This window comes from Bufo gargarizans, chromosome 3, assembly GCF_014858855.1.
Source record: "Bufo gargarizans isolate SCDJY-AF-19 chromosome 3, ASM1485885v1, whole genome shotgun sequence".
Lineage (NCBI taxonomy): Eukaryota > Metazoa > Chordata > Amphibia > Anura > Bufonidae > Bufo > Bufo gargarizans.
Genome location: NC_058082.1, coordinates 121,187,356 through 121,209,685, shown reverse-complemented (window position 1 = coordinate 121,209,685; position 22,330 = coordinate 121,187,356). Strand labels below are relative to the sequence as shown.

The following is a 22,330-nucleotide window of genomic DNA, read 5'->3' as shown; positions in this document are numbered from 1 at the left end:
TGTATGAGTATGCTTTGTATATACACTCATATATACATAAGTATATTTACATATTTATATAATATATTCACAGGGAACCAAGGGAAATTATATGATTCTTACTGATAAATATAATACTTTTTATTATTTCCTAAAATAACATACTGTGTGTTGAGGTCACTAGAGCCCATTAAGTATCAAGTATGAATTCCTTCCAGTTCCACTGATTTAGGTATTTATTTCCTGATACATATTTTAGCACTTACAAATGAGTCACATGTTAGTGTGAATACATAGTTCTAACACATATCTACACTACTAACACTGAAAAATCAAATAACTTAATATTTATACACATAGTTAATGCTGTAAACATCACATTTTACCAAAATCAAGTCAATTATTCAGATGTATAGGTAACTGTATGTATGATTCTCTGTGTGTGATGATGTGTGTCAGTCTTTCCATAGGCATATTACATTTGTTTCAGTCACTTTGCTACTGAAATATGCAGTCTCTAAAGACAATGGAGGAAATGTATCATCCCACTACACCAGTTTTCTAGCATAGAAAAGTTGCAAACAGTGGATTTGGGACTTCTTAAACACCATTGTGCCTAAATCTACGCACAAATGGCATTTCTACACCACCCTTACCACTTTCCAAAAACGAGGAGTGACGAGGTGGGGTGTGAGCGGGGCCATTATTTTTGGTAAATTTATCTTCTTTTACACCAGTTTCCTGGCGTTAATGATGAAGGAAATCTAAGTGAGCTATGAGAAGGTTTAGGCACACAGACTGCCAGAGGCTGTGCCTAATTTATGATGAGGGGAGTGCCTTGTCATAAATTAAGCACATCCTCTGGCTGCCCTGGTGTAAAATAATGATCTATGGTAAATAAGTTGACAAAACCTTAAAATAATTTGATTATTGAATTCATGTGAAACATAAGTAAAATTGGAGGAGGTAATATTAGTTTTGCCTTAGTCTCTGTTGGTTTACTTTATGCCACATTTATCAAGTGTTTGATAAATTTGTCTCTTCCTTAAACCTAACATTTTTGTTTAGAAAAGCTTCTCCAGTTTATCTACTCCACCCTCTCTTCTAAGCAATAACTTATTTTCTGAACAATTCCAGAAGAACCCATGTGTTTGATGTCCAATACCTGGCTATTTTTTTAAAAGTGGTGAGAGTGGCGTAAGATCACAAAAAGTTGTTTGTTTTTTAGTTTTTACCACCAGAAAACCAACATGTAGGGCTTTATAAATGCTGCCCAATGTCTGTCCTATGGTACTTCTTACTGTATGAGTATAGTGTAGAACAGGCCATATGTTTGTACTCAGTAAACATGTTGTCACTGAATAAAGCACGTCCTTAAGAATTGTATATATATTAGGATGTAGTAATTTAATATTTAATATTCTAGAGATCAAAAAGTATTAAGGATTCTGACCCACTATCGCCCTTAATTATTGTTTTATTACTATCAGAGCTGTGTTAGGACAGACATAGTAACATGCAATTAAACATTTTTGGCACCATACCAAATTTGCCAATATTTCAGCAAGATTCCCATTCAGTGACATGGAGTCCCAGGCATATCTTTAAAACAGGAGTAGCTTTTGTTATTTTTACAGCTACTAAACATTTATGCCATTTACAGAGGTGAAGACAATGGTCTGGATGTTTATAATGAAGCAATATATACCACAAAACAGAATTGTTTGCTAGAAAAGGTTGTATAATGGTGTGATCAGACCCGAACAAAAGCTAGCTTAATAATAGATATATCTAGAGTGAAAATCCGTTTTAAAAGACACACCTACTTACCCAAAGATTTGTGTTTATAATCAAACCAATTATTACTAAGTATATTAATCAAGTATAATTAAACACATTGTTAACTCATAAAAGTCCTCAAGAAGCTGAATCCTGTATGCTGAAAAAATCAGCACAGGGAAATACTTCTTACAAGATGACTATCTCAGAAAGACAGATGATTGAAGGATCTATGGAAACTGGGACACTCAACATAACATTTCCAGTTTGACAAAGGGGAAGATTGCTGTTAACTGTTCTGAGGGTTTTGATATACAAAATAAAAAGTGCATCTTCCTTTCTGCCAAATCTTTGGTAGTTAACCCAATGTATTCCAAAATACTGGTAATTGAAAGAAGAAAAATACATATTTTTTGCAAGCTGCCCATTACTGGCATTACGCCTGGAAAGCACTAAGATTTGAGACTACAGGGCACACAAATTCCACACAGAGGGATATAATAAGTATAAGTTGTGTGGGAAATACCTCCATTGTTACAAGATGTCTACAGAGTATTTTTATGGAACTCATTGTGAAATAAAAGAGGTTTTGGCCCATATTTTTCCTCCACCCTCTGAAAAAACACAAAAAGAAAACATTTTCTTAAACCAGCAAAAAAGTAAAACGCAGTATAAAGAATATAAATGTCTGAGATGTACAGCAGCATCAGAGGCGCAGTTAGGAAGGTGGGTGGGAAGTTTGATGGGGGCCCTGCTGCGGCTAATTAGATATCAATAACTGGCAATAAGGGGATGCATTACTATGCAATGATTGCCTAAGCTCTACATTTTTTTCTGACAGGGAGAAATGATCCCTTTGATTCAAGCAATAAACATCCTTCAGTGGGATATAAATGCTATATGAATTGCCCCTGAGTTGTATGCCCCCCTCAAACAACCCAACTTTCTTTACCTCCATCTCCACTTCGATGAGAAAGTCAAGCACATTAACTGTTCCTTCCTGTTTCTACTTCAACACAATACCCACAGCCCAGTAAGAAAAGAAACATCTTTCAAAGTTTAACCCTAGCCCCAACACACTTCCCATGACGGATATTACGCTAACTATGCCCAAATTGTGTGCATGTGTGATGCTTTTGTGCTGCTATGAAACTGTGCATTCTTTATTTATAGGGATTGTGTTTTTAACTCTATAGGCTCTCCCGTTGCTTCTTGCTGGCCTTCGGGTTCTGCAGGCCTTGCTCCTTTTAGGATTGAAAGTCTCTCAGAAAGCCCCCTCATTCTTGGAAAGAGAATGAAGTCATATATTAGACCTCCAAGTGCTCCACCGATGATAGGACCAACCCAATAGACCTGCAGCAGGTAAGAGGAAAAATAAATTGTGCATTTTAAACTGATTGATATCCTAATATCATCATTACACATCAGAAAGTGTAAAATAAGATAAAAAAATGACACTCCACTACACACCACAGCTTCTAGTCCCATCTCCAAGACTATAACCCATTATGAAGGGCTGATAAAATAGCATTATTAAAATATATAGTTTATTAACCATAAATACATGAATAAAATGGTTAAAAACAGTGCAAAAGGGCAATCCTTATGTGCAATGCGTTTCAAGAGTGCTCCGCATTTCCAGGGGTTACGTCTAGTGATGAGTGAAGCAAGCTTTGAATGCTACATCTGAAGTTGCTTTGCTCAAAACTTTGGATTAATACTGTACAGAGATCCGTCTCTGTACAGTGTTAAAATGTACAGGCTCAGATGAGCCGAAGTTAGTTATTCGCAAAGTCGGTACCAGAGGTACCAGTCGGAACTGAAGCTGAGTTCGGTTCAAAGTTTTAAAGTGGTTTCCACTTTACCGGAATTATTCTACGAAGTCTCGCACAACTTCACGAATAACTAACTTCATCTTATTAGAGCCCATACATTTTGTCGGCAAGATGAAGCGGGAATTTAGAAGAAGAATTGGGGACCATTTAGGAGACCATAGACATAAAAGAGTTACCACCCTCTCTAGACACATCCATAGTCTCCATGATGGTAATCTCAAATCTCTAAAGTTTTGTGTCATTGAGGTCATACGTCCTTCTCCGAGAGGAGGAGACCTAAACAGGAAAATATTACAAAAAGAGGCAGAGTGGACTTACAGATTAAAAACAGTGAGCCCACTTGGTCTCAACTAAGTTTTGTCCTTCGGATGCTTTATATAGAGCCCGCTGTATCATACGGTGAGCATATAAGCCCGCTGTGTCATACAGTGAGCACATAAGCCTCAATGTAGTTATGTCCTTTGGATACTTCTAAAGAGCCTGTTGTATCTAATTTCTTTAAATTGATCTACATCACTAATTAAATATGGACCAAGCAAATAGAATATTATATCAGACCGAGACAGGTCTAACATTATGTATCTATATATAAGTGGAATCTATTATCTTTGATAGGACAAATCATTAATTATGTATAGATAATAGTATGTCCCTTCTCCATTTTCCACTGTTTCCCACAAATTTTATTCCAACTTTCAAGCCCCTTATTCTATATATACCCGACTCGACCTTTACCGTTATTATCATATGCCACATATACTAAATTAAACATCACTAGTAACATCCCAAATGGTACTTTATATATGGGGTCCTAAACCTAAAAGACCTTCAACTCTCTTTAATAACTATATAACTAACATATTATCGTTGACAACTATGTATTATTGAGGAGTAGATCGCTAGACATAGGCGCAGAATGTTGCGTCTTATCTCATCTATATCCCCCGGCCCCTTTGGAACGCATGTCTATGCGTTCCACGGCCTAGATTCGTCACTTCCGGCGCATTACGCCGCACTTCCTTTCTGCACTTGCATTCCACAGCGGACCTGATGCTTCTGGTATGCGTTCCACATCAACTAATGGGAACCGCCGGCGCATGTGCGAATGACGCATTTCCGGTTCCAGTACCAACGACGGTGGAACGCACGCCGTTTGCAGCAACATAAGGTATTCACCTGAAACATTTCTTAATAATTAAAATTGGGTATATAAAGGGCGTCAGTCACAGACATTACTCTGGACTGCATTATTCAGTTGGACTATCAAAACAGAGCGACTGTGCTAACGGCCATTGAGCCATACCTTTATCTATTTCTGTATCCTCTTTTTTGATTTACCCTGATGAATCCGGTAATATTTTTTACCAGAAGAAACGCGTCAGGATAATAATTTTTAACATCTGGCTATGCAGGCACTGGGAGATATTTTCCAGGGTGAGAATAACAGGGTCAGCCACCGATAAGTGGGGTCGCTGCCTCTGGGGGTGATTCTCCCGCATTTAGGCGGGAGACCTCTCCGCTTTCAGGCAGGGCGATTTTAGTTGGTTAGGGATATACCTCTCCCTTTAACCTACCCTCCCTGTATAAGGAGAGCCAGTTACCAAAGTTTGACTTTGAATAAATTTGCAGTGAAGACACGAACAACTGTGGATACTGCTTATTTTTCTACCGCAAATATGTCCATCTGCCCTGGCACGGAATACTTCCACAAAGCGTACATCAAACCGTGAGTGGTGACTACCAAGTCTAAAAAATTGTATTCTCAATTGTGTACTTAGTGTCTATTTCTCCTATATATCTGTGCATAAGCCTATCTAATACATGCAGTTATTTAAGACTCTTCTGTGGGACTTATTTTAACTAATATTAATATAAAAGTTAAGTTTTAGTAGGGTAATTATTCAGTGATATACAGTTTATATAGAAACACCCTATACAACACCACAATAAGTACAGTTCTGGACACTGTTGCCCCCCTCAAACACAACAAAATCCGGAAAATCAACAGACAACCCTGGCACACCAACCTGACCAAGAAACTCAGACAAGCTTCCAGGGCTGCTGAGCGACGATGGAAAAAATCCCCTTCTATAGATCATCTCACTGCATACAAGCAATCCCTTCTCATATTCAAATCCTCACTCGCTGATGCAAAACAGGCCTTCTCATCTCTCATATCTTCCCTGTCACACAGCCCTAAACAACTTTTTAGCACTTTTAACTCCCTTCTCCGCCCCCCAGCGCCCCCACCCTCTCCTCTCTTCTCAGCTGAGGACTTTGCCAAATATTTCAAACAAAAGATAGTCCACATCAGAGAAATCTTTACTACACAGTCCCCACAGAACCTCTACACAACTGCTCGGTCCTCTCCCCCTAAAACCCGCTTCTCCACCATTACAGAAGAAAAACTCTCCACTCTACTCTCCAGATCACATCTCACCACCTGTGCACTTGACCCGATCCCATCCCACCTCATCCCTAACCTCACCCCAGTGTTTATCCCAGCCCTAACTCATCTCTTCAATCTATCACTAAACTCTGGTGTCTTCCCCTCTGCTTTTAAACATGCTACCATTACACCCATCCTCAAAACGTCTTCACTTGACCCATCTTCCTTGTCCAGTTATCACCCCATATCACTTCTTCCATATGCCTCAAAGCTACTTGAACAACATGTCCATTCTGAACTGTCCTCCCACCTCTCCTCCTGCTCCCTCTTTGACCGCCTACAATCCGGCTTCCGAACTCACCACTCGACCGAGACTGCCCTTACCAAAGTCACCAATGACCTACTGACAGCCAAAACCAAGAAACAATACTCTGTCCTCCTTCTCCTTGACCTGTCCTCTGCCCTCGACACTGTTGACCACACCCTTCTGTTGCAAACTCTCTCATCTCTTGGCATCACTGACCTGGCTCTCTCCTGGATCACATCATACCTCACAGACCGGACGTTTAGCGTCTCCCACCCCCGCACCACCTCCTCGTCTCATGCCCTCTCTGTTGGTGTCCCGCAAGGCTCTGTCCTAGGACCCCTGCTCTTCTCAATCTACACTTTTGGCCTGGGACAGCTCATAGAGTCCCATGGCTTCCAGTATCACTCCTATGCTGATGACACACAAATCTACCTCTCTGGTCCAGACATCACCACCTTACTATCAAGAATCCCACAATGTCTATCTTCTATATCATCCTTCTTCGCCTCTCGCTTTCTTAAACTTAACATGCATAAGACAGAATTCATAATCTTTCCCCCATCTTGTTCAACCCCCCCCAACAGACCTATCTATCACGATCAATGGCTGCACATTATCCCCAGTCAAAAAAGCCCGCTGCCTTGGAGTGACCTTAGATTCTGCCCTTTCCTTCCGACCGCACATCCACCACCTGCCGCCTCCAACTCAAAAACATCTCCCGCATCCGTGCTTTCCTTAACTTCGAATCTGCGAAAATGCTCGTACATGCCCTCATTATCTCCCGCCTAGACTACTTTCTCCTCTGTGGCCTTCCATCTAGCACCCTCGCACCCCTCCAATCTATCCTCAACTCCGCTGCCCGACTAATCCACCTCTCACCTTATTACTCCTCTGCCTCTCCCCTCTGCCAATCCCTTCACTGGCTCCCCATTGTCCAACGAATCCACTTCAAAGTACTGACAAACACATACAAGGCCGTCCATAACCTGTCCCCTCCCTACATCTCTGAGCTACTTTCCCGATACATCCCCACACGCACTCTCCTCTCCTCACAAGACCTCCTTCTCTCCTCTCCTCTTATCGCCTCTTCCCACAATCGACTCCAAGATTTCTCCCGTGCATCCCCCATACTCTGGAACTCGCTACCCCAACATATCAGACTCTCACCTACAGTGGAATCCTTCAAAAGAAACCTGAAAACCCACCTCTTCAGACAAGCCTACAACCAATGACCCTGCTGCCTCTATACCGCCATGACCAACTTAACCCGCACCTACTGTGTCCTTCTCCCATACCATGTAGATTGTAAGCCCTCATGGGCAGGGCCCTCTCTCCTTCTGTACCAGTTTGTAACTCATCTTGTTTATGATTAGTACAATTGTCTGTGTTATGCATGTGCACCGCTTATCATATGTACAGCGCTATGGAATAAATGGCGCTTAAATAATAAATAATAATAATGTGTCGGCAGATAAGAACCATTTGGCCCATCTAGTCTGCCCAATATACTTAATACTATGGATAGCCCCTGGCCCTATCTTATATGAAGGATGGCCTTATGCCTATCCCATGCATGCTTAAACTCTTCCACTGTATTTGCGCTACCACTTCTACAGGAAGGCTATTCCATGCATCCACTACTCTCTCAGTAAAGTAATACTTCCTGATATTACTTTTAAACCTTTGCCCCTCTAATTTAAAACTATGTCCTCTTGTAGCAGTTTTTCTTCTTTTAAAGGGAACCTGTCACCGGGATTTTGTGTATAGAGAGGACATGGGTTGCTAGATGGACGCTAGCACATCCTCAATACCCAGTCCCCATAGCTCTGTGTGCTTTTATTGCGTAAAAAAACCCGATTTGATACATATGCAAATTAACCTGAGAAGAGTCCTGTCCCTGACTCATCTCACGTACAGGACACATCTCAGGTTAATTTGCATATGTATCAAATCGTTGTTTTTTTACACAATAAAAGCACACAGAGCTATGGGGACTGGGTATTGCAGATGTGCATCTAGCAACCCATGTCCTCAGCTCTATACACAAAATCCCGGTGACAGGTTCCCTTTAAATATTCTTTCCTCTTTTACCTTGTTGATTCCCTTTTATGTATTTAAAAGTTTCCCATATCCCCTCTGTCTCGTCTTTCTTCCAAGCTATACATGTTAAGGTCCTTTAATCTTTCCTGGTAAGTTTTATCCTGCAATCCATGTACCAGTTTAGTAGCTCTTCTCTGAACTCTCTCCAAAGTATCAATATCCTTCTGGAGATATGGTCTCCAGTACTGCGCACAATACTCCAAATGAGATCTCACACTAGTGCTCTGTAGAGCGGCATGAGCACCTCCCGCTTTCTACTGGAAATTCCTCTCCCTATACACCCAAGCATTCTGCTAGCATTTCCTGCTGCTCTATGACATTGTCTGCCTACCTTTAAGTCTTCTGAAATAATGATCCCTAAATCTCTTTCCTCAGATACTGAGGTTAGGACTGTATCGCTGATTTTATATTCTGCTCTTGGGTTTTTACGTCCCAGGTGCATTATCTTGCACTTATCAACATTAAATTAACGTTGCTAGATTTTTGACCATTCCTCTAGTTTTCCTAAGTCCTTTTCCATTTGGTGTATCCCTCCAGGAACATCAACCCTGTTACAAATCTTTGTGTCATCAGCAAAAAGACACACCTTACCATTGAGGCCTTCTGCAATTTCGCTGATAAAGATATTAAACAATATGGGTCCCAGAACAGATCCCTGAGGTACCCCACTGGTAACAAGACCTTGGTCTGAATATACTCCATTAACTACAACCCTCTATTGCCTGTCCCTCAGCCACTGCCTAATCCATTCAACAATATGGGAGTCCAAGCCCAATGACTGCACTTTATTGATAAGCCTTCTATTTGGGACAGTATCAGAAGCCTTACTAAAGTCTAGATAAGCGATGTCTACTGCACCTCCTCCATCTATTATTTTAGTCACCCAATCAAAAAAATCAATAAGATTAGTTTGACATGATCTCCCTGAAGTAAACCCATGCTGTTTTTCATCTTTCAATCCATGGGATTTTAGTTGGTCCACAATCCTCTCCTTAAGTATGGTTTCCATTAATTTCCCCACTATTGATGTCGGGCTTACTGGCCTATAGTTGCCCGATTCCTCCGTACTACCTTTCTTGTGAATGGGCACAACATTTGCTAATTTCCAATCTTCTGGGACGACTCCTGTTGCCAGTGATTGGTTAAATAAATCTGTTAATGGTTTTGCTAGTTCACCGCTGAGCTCTTTTAATAGCTTTGGGTGTATCCCATCAGGCCCCTGTGACTTATTTGTGTTAATTTTAGACAGTTGACTTAGAACCTCTTCCTCTGTAAAGACACATGCGTCAAAAGATTCATTAGTCTTCTTTCCTAACTGAGGTCCTTCTCCTTCATTTTCCTTTGTAAAAACTACATAGGAACAACAACTATATTCCTACAACATACGTATATTTTTCATACTGTGTTTTTTCCCCATACATTTTAATACTGTACAGAGACGGATCTCTGTACAGTATTAATCCGAAGTTTTGAACGAAGTGACTTGGGATGAAACATCCGAAACTCGCTTCACTCACCAATAGTTACAGCCACCAATCCAGCAGTGGTGGTGTGCTTGCACACTATAATAAAATTGCTGGCTTCTCTGGTAGCCAGGAACTGTAGGAGTGCGCGTAGGCATGTACAGCAGCTCCCGTTCCAGCCAACTCGTATCTGCCCTGCAAACGAGCAGTGAACACCATATATTGTGATGGAAAAATGAATCAAGCCAGCAAAGGAGACAATATGGACAATCACAATACATTAGTAAGCGCCTTGTATTAATTTTGTCTATATGATAAATGTCATTTGCTGACGTGAGACAACCCCTTTAAAGGGGTTTTCTGGTAATAATTACTTTTTGTGTAATGCCCGAAGCCTGCCTCTTAAAATCGAAAATACACCTGCCCCCCACCACGCCATTCCTAGGCACTGCCTCCACTGTGTCCATGTTCTGGTCCCCGGATTGTTTACATCCAGCACTCAGGGGCATAGCTATAGGGGAAGTGGCTGCCTGAACTCAGAAGGGGCCCACCCAGGAGGAAGACTAAAATATTTTATTGTCAGGACCCCCTCAACAGTATAATACAATTACATTATATACAGTGACACATGACATACAGTATATATTGTGGCAATGTGAACAGTGATATGTACGGTAAAGCCCTGGAAGGGGTGTATATCTCATCTAGTTGAGATAAGTAAAGTCCAGGAAGATGGCGCTGGCTTCAGCAAACCTAGTTGCTGAAGTTGTTTTCTTTATTTGTTCAGAGCTGGATTTTATTGAATTGGGATGGTAGGTTTGGCAGTGGGACCTTCCAATCCACCAATCCACCCCCTCATTCCAGGGCATGTTTTCCTTTCACCTGAGGCGATCACTGGTGAGGCCTGCTGTAATCAGGCCGATATAAAGCACCTCCCAGTATGTTAGTCTGAGGAGAGAGTGAACTTGGGATACAGAGACCTGCCGAGGCTCTGTGTGTGGTCTCAGTCAGGAGGACTGAGGGGCCACAAGGCTGTGTAGCCTAATCTCTTCCCTGTGGGGAACTGTGTGTGGTGTAGTGACAGCCTGGAGGCTGCTGGACGATTGGCTGAGAAAGCCGCACCTGAGACAGTGTGTGAACTGTGCCATGTAGGTGAATCAGGGAGACACGTTATCTGTATTAGTTAGAGCCTAGCCGGAAAGTGTTTATTATTTTGTGTGGATGTCACACATGTTTAGGTGAAGCTGCGACTTCATGATGACCTGTATTGGTTGGAGTGTGCAAAATAAAGCACAGGTTTGGACAGTATATCTGTGTGTGGCGAAGTAAACTGTAATGATGACCCCTGGAAGTAAAGTGATACCTTACAATATGTTTAGGAAACGGACTGAGCAGCTGCTGGGCCTGGTCTGAGAAAGCGATCTTGAGGTTGCACAGGAGGAAAAGCTTGTGAAAAAGTTGCTGGAGGGGGGCATTCAAAAATTTGCTGTGGAGCACTGCCACTGCCATCACTGCATGGACATAGTCACATGCTCCTCTGTAGCCAATGACTGGCTTCAGAGATAATGTGCCATTTGTGTCATCACTGAAGTCAGTTATTGTTTGCTTGTTCAGAATGCAGGCTGCGGGCATTAGATAAAAAGTAATTATTAACAGAAAACCCCTTTAAATAGCTAATCACAGGAAATGTCACAATACATTTTGAAAAATAAAATGCAGGTATAATCGCAAGTCAGATTCCTTCATTAGAATAGATCCTCCCCAAACGAAACAAAAACATTAGAAATCTACATGATTTCAGTCAAGGGGAATGAAGTGACGTACAGGGTGGGTTCACATCATGTTTTTCATCTACGTTTAGGTTCTACATCAGGGAACCTTCAGACGTACATGCTAAACGTGTCCATAGGGTATTTTATTAGTCAGACAGAGGACAAAAGAGTATCCTTTTACCCTCCGTCTGGCTGGTATGTGTCCAAATACTGCAAAAAAAAAAAAAGCATGGAATAGCGTAGTCGACTGTGCTATTTCATCCTGCAGTGTCCTGTAAAAAAAGGGTCTGTTTAACGGAGGCGATAATAGCCTATGGGGGAAGGATGCCTCTGTATGGTATTCATCACTGGCCTCAGTTAAACTGGCCCTTCAGGGAGCTCCGGTGACGTCACTACCCATATATGAACAGTTGTCAGAGGATCTCCCGGGCAGAGAGAGCGCGGTGCAGCCCTGCCGGCAAGGAGAGGAGCTGCTCCGTACAGTATTAGAATGTATTGGCTCCGATGAACGGACCATGGTCCGTGAAAATTCACATATGTGTGAATGAGGCCTTAAAGAGAGGGAGGGAAGGTGTCAGTAAAGTATCCCTTTACACACTGTATACTGTGGCATACGTTACAGCCTTCCATCATAGGTATATGTCAGGAATCCTCCTGGCGCATACCATTGAGGGAAGGCTCATAACGTGATGTAAACCCACCCAATCAACTTATTTCCTTAGGTAAGATCCTCCACAAATGAAAAGAAACCCACATAATGTCACTCCAGGAAGATAGGAGGGATGAAGTGCTGAGGATGAATAGGTAATCACAGAAAGGGACATAAAAAAGACAAATATGTGAAACAATACATTAATTTGTTAGGGGAATTTCACCCTGAAGGAAAAAGGCAAAAATAACGTCAATGTCAATCTAAAGAAAATGGGAAGAGTGAGATGCTGAGATTAGTTTTTAACGTATTCAATCATCCCATTCATTCCTTTTGGTTGTAAACTGTTAAGTCTGTAAATCCATTACAGAAAAGGGGCATAATTAAAAAATATATATATTTTTTTTATTTGGAAGCTGTAGTATTAACAAAAAATAAAAAAAGAACAAACATTTACCTTTTCTTGTACATTATTCTGGGTATAAAAAATAAAAACTTTTAAAATATTTTTTCTTTAAATAGAAACGACAAAAATAAAGCCCCATATATCACAGAAAAAAATGTGCAAAAATTATTTACATAACTGAACAGAAAAAAAAGTTATGGCTTTCGTAGTTGCATGCACTAAAAAAATGAAAAATATGTCTGGTCAGTAAGGGGGGTAAATGGCCCAATCTTGAACTGGTTAAGTGTGCACCAATGCTATTATAACATTACTAATCTAGCTTTCTCTCCTAGGTGTTAAGCTACACATAAGAAATCGATTCCCCCAGGAGTATATAAATGGTAGGAGTTAAGGGAGAGCACAGAACCTAACAAAACTAGCTTAGACGCATTATTCCAGTTATGTAGCAAGGGTTAAATAATTCAAACGCACACCATTTTTATTATTCCCTATGTGGAAAAGAGTCGCATATAACTTTGTGATTATTGTAGAACTTTACAACATGGTTAAAAATATCAGCACCTGAGCTAGCCACATCATGCTATTGCTATTTTTTGCCAGTGCAGAATATTTTCTTGTATTAGGCCTCATGCACACAACTGTATCTATTTTGCCATAGAATTTTTTTGGCGGACATATGTTTGCGGAAAGTACACAAATATCCATGTGCTTTCCGCTTCCGTTATGTCTGTTCCACAAGAAGTAAGGACATATCCTATACTTGACCACAAAATGCGGACCACAGATCCATTGAAGTCAGTACTGTAGGTCAGCAAAAAATGCAGATGCAACACAGACGGTATCCGTATCTTGTAGATCCACAATTTATGGACCATAAAATAGATAAGATCATGTGCATGAAGCCTTAGTCTTGGCCCAGATGGTAAACGGAACCTGTTTGTGTTCGTGTTGGCCAGCATGATATAGAACCGATTTATAGTACACTGCAGGGGCAGAGTGGCCAAAGACCTTACAGGCCGGCCAGTGGAAGTTTTTGGAGATGCATTTTGTGCTGTTGGCAGTATTTTGTAATGCACTGTGGTATTTGGCTCTGTTGTGGTGGTATAATGTGCCACAATAAGGTATCAGGCTGATTTCACACAGGCGAGATTTCCGCGCGGGTGCAATGCGTGAGGTGAACGTATTGCGCTCGCACTGAATCCTGACCCATTCATTTCTATGGGGCTGTGCACATGAGCGGTGATTTTCATGCATCACTTGTGCTTGCGTGTAAATCGCAGCAAGCTCTATATTGTGCATTTTACACGCAACGCAGGCCCCATAGAAGTGAATGGGGCTGCGTGAAAATTGCAAGCATCCGCAAGCAAGTGCGGTGCGATTTTCACGCATGGTTGCTAGGAGATGATCGGGATGGGGACCCGATCATTATTATTTTGCCTTATAACATGGTTATAAGGGAAAATAATAGCATTCTGAATACAGAATGCTTACTAAAATAGGGCTGGAGGGGTTAAAAAAATAAATAAAATTATTTAACTCACCTTAATCCACTTGTTTGCGCAGCCGGCATCTCTTCTGTCTTCATCTGTGAGGTAAAGGACTTGTGATGACGTCACTGCGCTCATCACATGGTCCATCACATGATCCATCTCCATGGTGATGGATCATGTGACGGACCGTGTGATGAGCGCAGTGACATCATCACAGGTCCTTTACCTCACAGATGAAGACAGAAGAGATGCCGGCTGCGCAAACAAGTGGATTAAGGTGAGTTAAATTATTATTATTATTTTTTTAACCCCTGCAGCCCTATTTTAGTAAGCATTCTATATTCAGAATGCTATTATTTTCCCTTATAACCATGTTATAAGGGGAAAATAATAATAATCGGGTCTAGGTACCACATTCAATTTTTTTTTATCACGCTCGTGCAAAATACATTGCACCCGCGCGATAAAAACTGAACAACGGAAAAACTGACTGCAATTGGGTACCTACTCGCGCGGGTTTGCCACAATACACCCGGGACACATCCTGAACACACCGTCACGCCCATGTGAACCTAGCCTTACTGGCCCTGCCTTCCATCAATTTGGACCCGACTACAAAACGGGGCCACTTTTAGTATTTTTTCCAGAGCCACTTTAAGTTCCCAGTCTGCCCCTGGTACACTGTGTTGTCCACTAAAGGGTACGGCCACATGTAGCATGAAATAAACACAGAAGTTTGGTATGAAAACCATGCAGATTTGTTGCAGATTTCAGCCTCTGCAGCACATTTCAAGTCACATGCGGATTTCACAGCAGAGATTTTTAAAATCTCATCCACTTTGTTGCTAGTATAAATGCCATTTACACTTAATGTGGCTGTACCTTGTAATAAACATGTCAAATTATGGCCTTACCCAGTGGTTAGTGAAGTTTCTAGTGAGTACAGCTGGGGCAAATGATCTAGCAGGATTCATGCCGGCTCCAGTATAGTACAACTGTAGAGACAAAAGAATAGTTCAGCTAGGAATATGCCTTTTACAAATGACCGCTACTTATCACCATGCTAATGCAGTGTTAATAGGTTCATATTTATAGTAGTAATAATAATAATGCAATTTCAGTGAGAGATACATGTTCATCAGGTCACATTTTTAAATTCTCCAACAGCATTGGCTTATATCATTATTTATTTTATTTTAATAAAGCTCCTTATTTAGGCTTAGGCTACTTTCACACCAGCGTTTTGGCTTTCCGTTTGTGACATCCGTTCAGGGCTCTCAAAAGCGGTCCAAAACGGATCAGTTTTGCCCTAATGCATTCTAAATCGGAAAGGATCCGCTCAGAATGCATCAGTTTGCCTCTGTTCAGTCACCATTCCACTCTGGAGGCGAATACCAAAACTCTGCCTGCCCGCCCGACAAAGCAGAGCCAAACAGATCTGGGGGACGGATCCATTTTCTCTGACACAATCTGGCACATTCGAAAACGGATCCGTCCTCCATTAACTTTCAATGGTGTTCAAGACGGATCCGTCATGGCTATAGAAGACATAATACAGCCGGATCCGTTCATGATGGATCCGCAAAAAATGCTAGTGTAAAAGTAGCCTAAGGGCATATAATGTGGTTAGCTGCATGAAATATAGACCATAAACTTAATGTTGTATAGCAATGCATTTTATCATTTATTTTTTTGTAAAATTATCTATATACCTGCAAACTCATTATTCACCTCCAAGAGAGACATATACAGGGGTGCGCCTAGCCTTTCTGCTGAGGCGAAAACTAAAACGGCGTTCCCCCCCAATGTCAATTTCTTAACCTAACCCCTTTGCCACAATGAAAGCGCTCATTGCCCATGGCCTTTTGGCTGACCCTCTCTTGCCCCTACCCGGTGCTGCCTGAGGCAATCGCCTCACCTGGCCTCGTTGGTGGTGCACCCCTGGACATATATATTGTGACTAGGTAAAGTCTGATAAAATAATTTTATTATAACAAATAGCAGTTCTAGTGCCAAATGGAAAGTTCAAGGAAACAACTCACCCCAAAAAGATGTCCCAAAGTGAGGGAGAATCCAATGGCCAAAGATACAGAGCCCAGGCGTCCATTCCTCCTCTCATCATAGGTGGCAAAAATACAAAGCACAAACTGCAAGGTGAGGAAAATCTCCACTGTTGTTGCCTGACCAAGGCTCACACCAGGATGTAGCTAGATAGAAGGCAAGAAGAAAACAATATACATTGAATCAGCTATAACAAGATGACATTGTACATTCATTCCTGCATTTACAGGCTCTCCTCAGATGTGCTTTACAGCTATACATTTCCATTTCCGAACTTACAAGGATTACTCTTACAGAATTTTTGCAGAAATCTATGTGACTGAAAATCAGTTCCATTCATCATTAAATTTAAATAAATGAGACGACTGCAGAAATTTCTGCAACAAATCTGTTATGCCCAAGGCCTAGTTCACACTTTAGTGATTTGATCAGTGATTTCCATTAGGGATTGTGAGTAGTGTTGAGCGAACTTGTGTTTTAAGTTCGGCGTCTAAAGTTCGGGTTTGGGTTATCGAAGTATCCCGTTATGGATTCTGTTACCACAGACCATAACAGAATTTAAAATTCATAACGGGATACTTCGATAACCCGAACCCGAACTTTAGACGCCGAACTTAAAACACAAGTTCGCTCAACACTAATTGTGAGCCAAAACTAGGAATAGAAACTACACAGGGATGATGGAAAGATTTGCCTCTCTTCTGCGTTTTTGACCCACACCTGGATTTGGCTCACAATTGCTGATGAAAATCATTGACCTAAGGTTAAGGCCTCACGCACGCGACCGTTGTTTGGGTCCGCATCGGCGGCTCGGATGCAGACCCATTCACTTCAATGGGGCCGCAAAAGATGCGGACAGCACTCCGTGTGCTGTCCACATCCAGGGCTCCGTTCCGCAGCCCCGCTAAAAAAATATAACATGTCCTATTCTTGTCCGCGCTTTGCGGACAAGAATAGGCATTTATATTGCCGGCGCCCGTTCCGCAAATTGCGGAAGGCCACACGGGCGGCCTCAGTTTTTTGCGGATCCGCGGTTTGCAGGCCGCCGTGTGCATGAGGCCTAATTTAGAGTGGCACAGTCTTTTTGTTGCATGGCCAATTACCGCATAGTAAAACTGCATGGAAAAATGCTTTTTGTTCCATAGCTCTGCATTATGATTTTCGGCTGCACAGCAATTACAGGTCAAAGAAGTTAAAAAAAATTGTGTTCACCCATGGAAGCTGTGCAGTCAAAATCCACAAACAATTAGGCCCTTGAGGACAGGAAGATTTTCCATTTTCACATTTTTGTTTTTGACTCCCTGCCTTCCAGCAGCCATAATAACATTTTCCCATTCACACAGCCGGATTAGGGTTGGTGGGTCAAGTTGTACCTTCTCATGGCACCATCTTATATTGCATACAAGCTAGAAATTCCAAATGGGGTGAAATTGAAAAAAAAACTATTACATCGTTTTATGGGTTTCGTTTTTTAAGGTGTTCCCTTTGCAGTAAAAATGACCTACATTCTATGGGTCAATATGAATACAACGATAGCGCATTTATATAGTTTTTCTTGTGTTTTAATACTTATAAAAATAAAAAATAAACTTTATTTTTATAGTTACAATCACAGACATTAGCACCAGCTGTCTGCTGTCTAAAACAGCAGAAACTCAGCAGCTATGGCGCCCGTCGTGCTCTGGAGTGGATGTGATTTTTAATGACTATATGTGCGGCGGATGTCCTCAAGGGGTTAATTATGTTTGAAGGTGTTTTAAAGTTTCTTGCTTCATAGAGTATATGATTCAGCAGAAATAAAATCCTATATGTAACGTAATAAAGCTAACTTAACATTTATAACATATTCCCTCTGCCCACATTACCCATAGACTTCAACAGAGAATTGAGTGCTGCAGTCTCTACGGCAGTCTATGGGAATAGCAGAAAGAGCAAAGCTTTACTCAGAGCAAGTGGCGAGCAGGAAACAGCCAAAAACGGTCATGGGCCATTGCATTTTCCAATAGATGAGGGTTCTGCAGGTTGGACCTGTACCTTGCAGGTATTGGAATACCCCTTTAATCCTTCACGCATCAGGACATTTTTCCTGTTTTTCTCCATGCCATTCAAAAGCTATAATTACCGTATTTAAATGTTTTGTTAACATAACTACATGAGTTTTTATTTTTTGTGGGCTAAGCTGTATTTTTTTATTTATCTTGTATTGGTAAACATAAAAAAATTATTTGTGGGTAGGGTGAAATAAAAAAAAATGCAATTCTACCACTGTTTTTGGCTTCTGATTTTATGGCATTTACTGTACTTTAAAAATGACTTGAAGACCCTGTCCTGTGGGTGAGTATGATTACAATGACACCAAATTTATATTGTTTTTATTATGCTTTACTACTTCAAAAAACCCTTTTAAAAAGTTTCTTTATATTACCACATTCCCATAAGTTTTTCATATTTCCAATTGCAGAGCTGTTTGAGAACTTTTTTTTTTGCATTTTGTATATTTAAATATTTCAGATATTTTCAGATGCGCCAATAATTGGTATTGGCGCATCTGAAATATTTAAATTACTTTTTTTTAATGTAATATTGGGAAAGATGGGGATTTGAATTTGTAATATTTTTTGTGTTTTTATATTTTTAAAAACATTTTTCTACTGTCATTTTTAATCCCCTCAGGAGACTTGAATATGACATATGCCAGACTGCCATAGTAACCAACTGGAACCCCACGATTTCGCCATGGGGGCTCTAATCAGAGAACAAATAGCGACCGCAGCATCTGAGAGGTTAAATGGCTGGAATCAGAGTTAGCTCCGATCCCAGTCATTGCTGGTGGGTGTCTGCTGTGTATGGCGCAGGCTCAGCTTGTGAGCCCCCTCCTTACATTACTTACACGCAAATGATATACAGATACATAACTTTGAGTTAAGCGGTAAAAGGGAGTCTGCTATCAGCGACATCGCTGTGCATAGTGCCAGACGGGCTTAGCTCATCTGATTGCAACTGTGCCATTCTTGTAGCCATCTGTGGCTCCCTTGCAGATAGAATTGGCTTTCTTTAAATATGTAAATGATACCTTAACTGAAATGAGCATGGCGCTATTGCTCATATTGCACAGAATCTCTAAACCATTCACTGGCCAGCCCCTCCCATGGACCACTGACAAGGCCAGGCGCGATTTAGCACCTATTGCCTGTTTGAGGTAGGGAATGGAGCTTTTGTGCAATGGGAGCATTGGTGCCACCCTCATTGCACTAAAGGCATCATTTGCACATTTACAAAAGCCAATTTTATCTGCAAGGAAGCCATGGATGACTATAAGAAGGGCACAGATGATATCAGGTAAACTAAGCCTATCTGGCACTATCATATGCTTGTTTGCATAGCTATGTCACTGATGACAGACTCCACTTTTGTGAAAGTCTTTGTATTGCAAATTCATTTCAAACCCCCTAGCTTGTCAAACCCCCTAGCTTGTCAAACCCCCTAGCTTATAACTAGGCAATAACAATCTTTAGCGATTATTTGCACTATTAACATTCAGTCCAACAAACGGATTTCAAGGTTTGTGTAATGCTATGTTTCTGACTCTCTCTATGTATGCTGCTTGAGTCATACATAGCGTCTGTATAAAAGCTGCCAAGAGATATACCCTCACCTAATATTGATGGCATATCCTAAGGGGTCACTGCAGCAGTTTCTGGCAACAAAAAAGGGACAAAATACTGCTGCATACCGCTATCCATGCCAGAAACCCAATGTTATAATCAATGGGCTTCGCTGGGCGTCAGCAGTGCCTGGCATATGCTAGATCTGGCAATTCCATTTTTCTGTTCCTATGCCAGAACATAAAACCGCAATTTCACCACACATGTGAACCTAGACTAAATGAACAGGCCCTGTTTGTGGAGTCAGTATAGGAACAAATGACTCTTATTTTCAAACCACATTTAGTGCGATAAAGTATTTGTTTGCATGCAAATTACGGTACATTTTATTATTACATTAAACAATTTATGGTCAATTATATGCAGTTATTCTGATAATTGGATTCAAAGCCTGATTTCCTTACAACTGAAGCATATAAACCTACCCAAAAATATATTTTAGATTAAGAACCTCTTTGAGGGGGACATATGTAAAGGTAGCTCATACTATCCATTATACGCATACCAGAGTTGATCATAAATACTATCAATAACTTCTTTATATCCATATTTTTGATGCAATTTAATATAAAGGTACCTATTGTCCTCACTTAGCATAACACTAATCACAATTTTAACAATAAGATATTGTGCTTATATGTCACGTTCACAAAGATCCCTGTTGCAGAGGTGTGAGGGTTTGTTTAGCACCGGTCCTCAATTTGAGAGCTGTTGGTCACCAATGATGGATAGCTGCTCTACACGAATATGCTCTATTCACACAATATTAATGACTTATGTTTATAATTAAACCATTGTAGATGTGTCAGATTAATTTTCATATGAAAACTGGTGAATCCTGACAGTTCCTGTTGACTTTTATGTGGACCATCGGGGGGTTCTAATCCTTTTGACAGCCAAACTAATGCAGGAGTCTGTTCTGTTCCTGCAGTGAAAAATATTGGAAACCCTGTCTGTGAAGGTTCTCATTTCTACAGGTATTGATATATTAGTACTAATAAGTCAGAGGCACTGGACTTTTTGTATTTCTTTTTCGTGAATTTGTCTTGCTAGTCATCTGAATGGCTTTCTCAATTAGAATGGTTTGTACAAGAAATCTTTGGCATTAAATACTGGTGACTCATGCTTCATTGATGGAGGTAAGATGTTGATTGCATTTGCATGACTGAAGCTATTAGGGGTGATTAGAGCAGCATTGTAAAGACAAAGACAGTGAGGTTTGCATTTTAAACACAGAAGAGGACTGGCTCAAAGGAAGTGAGAAATAAGCTATTCATGTTAAATGAGAGAAACCAAGCTTGAACAGAAGTGAAGGGGTATAACATCTATTATCTGCCGCTTACAATGCTTCTCTAACAACTCTTCCGAGGCAGTTATGAAAATGCAATCAATATCTCGCCTCCATGACTGAAGCATTAGCATTTAATCCTGGAGTCTTCTCATACAAGCCATTCTAACTCAGAAACATCCTAAAAAATAAAAATACAACAAGTCCAGTTGCTCTGCCTTATTAATAGTATTATTGGACAGCCTGAAAAGAAAAACAGATGGATCCCAAAGCTTTTACTTGGTTAATTAGGCAAAGAAAATCAATCGGGAGCCACTTAACATGTATGCCAGACCCTGATACTTCAGCTTTCTGGATCTTTGTGGTTGTGAAACAGGGTGTTAGTGGGGTATTGGTTTTGGCTTTAGAGCTTCTTGCTAGAAAGCAGACATATGCCTACATTGTGCAAGGTCTGACTCCTGGACTAATTCTCTCTAATTATATAAGGAAAAAAGAACCTAGTATCAAACGATTACAAATGAACACATCACAAGTTGTTATTTACCGTGTTAAGAGCCAAGTTGCCACGAATTGCTGCAGGAGTGACACCATACAGAACGGCAGCTCCAGCCACCGCTCCAAGAAGTTGTGCTGCAATGTAAAAAATGGCACGGAAGAGGGACATCTGTGAGCCGAGGAGGAAGGCAAATGTGACAGCTGGGTTAATATGAGCACCGCTGACATGGCCAACAGATTGGACCATAGTGGCCAGAATGAGACCAAATGCTAATGCTATAAGCAAAACATTAGCTGGCCCAGAGGCCCACTTTAGAGATGCACCCAAGCCAAAGAAAACATAGAACATGGTAGCAAAGAATTCTGCAAAAACCGCTCTCCAAAAGGAGAAGGACCGAAATTCCCACATGACTGCGGGTTGTGTGTAAGGAGCAGGGAGAGAGAAATGGGGAAAGGGAAAATTTACAGAGTTGGTGGGAAATGCCCCAACTTTTTATGGAATACCCCCTCAAAACTGTACAAAAAAATTAGAATGTTGCTTTCTAAGTTTAGAACAATACAAAAAGGTTAACAAAAAATGAAAACTAACGAATAAAAACGAAACATTAATAAACAACCTAAAAATGCCACGGACAGAGTGACTGCTCCAAAC

The 22,330-nt window shown here is 40.9% G+C and overlaps 1 protein-coding gene across 1 annotated transcript; it reads right to left on the bottom strand.

Moving 5' to 3' along the window:
- Positions 1-2,633: 2,633 nt before the first annotated feature.
- Positions 2,634-22,087, bottom strand: LOC122932308 (lens fiber major intrinsic protein). Its single transcript, XM_044286652.1, has 4 exons — positions 21,728-22,087; positions 16,212-16,376; positions 15,084-15,164; positions 2,634-3,111 (listed from the first exon to the last, which is right to left on the bottom strand). The coding sequence occupies exons 1-4, from the start codon at positions 22,085-22,087 to the stop codon at positions 2,926-2,928; spliced, it is 792 nt and encodes a 263-aa protein (XP_044142587.1). The 3' UTR covers positions 2,634-2,925.
- Between the last annotated feature and the right edge of the window lie 243 nt (positions 22,088-22,330).

What these genes read in the sequence shown, in the direction of transcription:
- LOC122932308 (XM_044286652.1), bottom strand. Translation starts at nt 22,087, where the DNA reads ATGTGGGAATTTCGGTCCTTCTCCTTTTGGAGAGCGGTTTTTGCAGAA. An exon ending in GCAACTTGGCTCTTAACACG is followed by an intron (nt 16,377 to 21,727) that starts GTAAATAACAAC and finishes CCTTCTATCTAG; the next exon opens with CTACATCCTGGTGTGAGCCT. An exon ending in CTTTGGGACATCTTTTTGGG is followed by an intron (nt 15,165 to 16,211) that starts GTGAGTTGTTTC and finishes TTGTCTCTACAG; the next exon opens with TTGTACTATACTGGAGCCGG.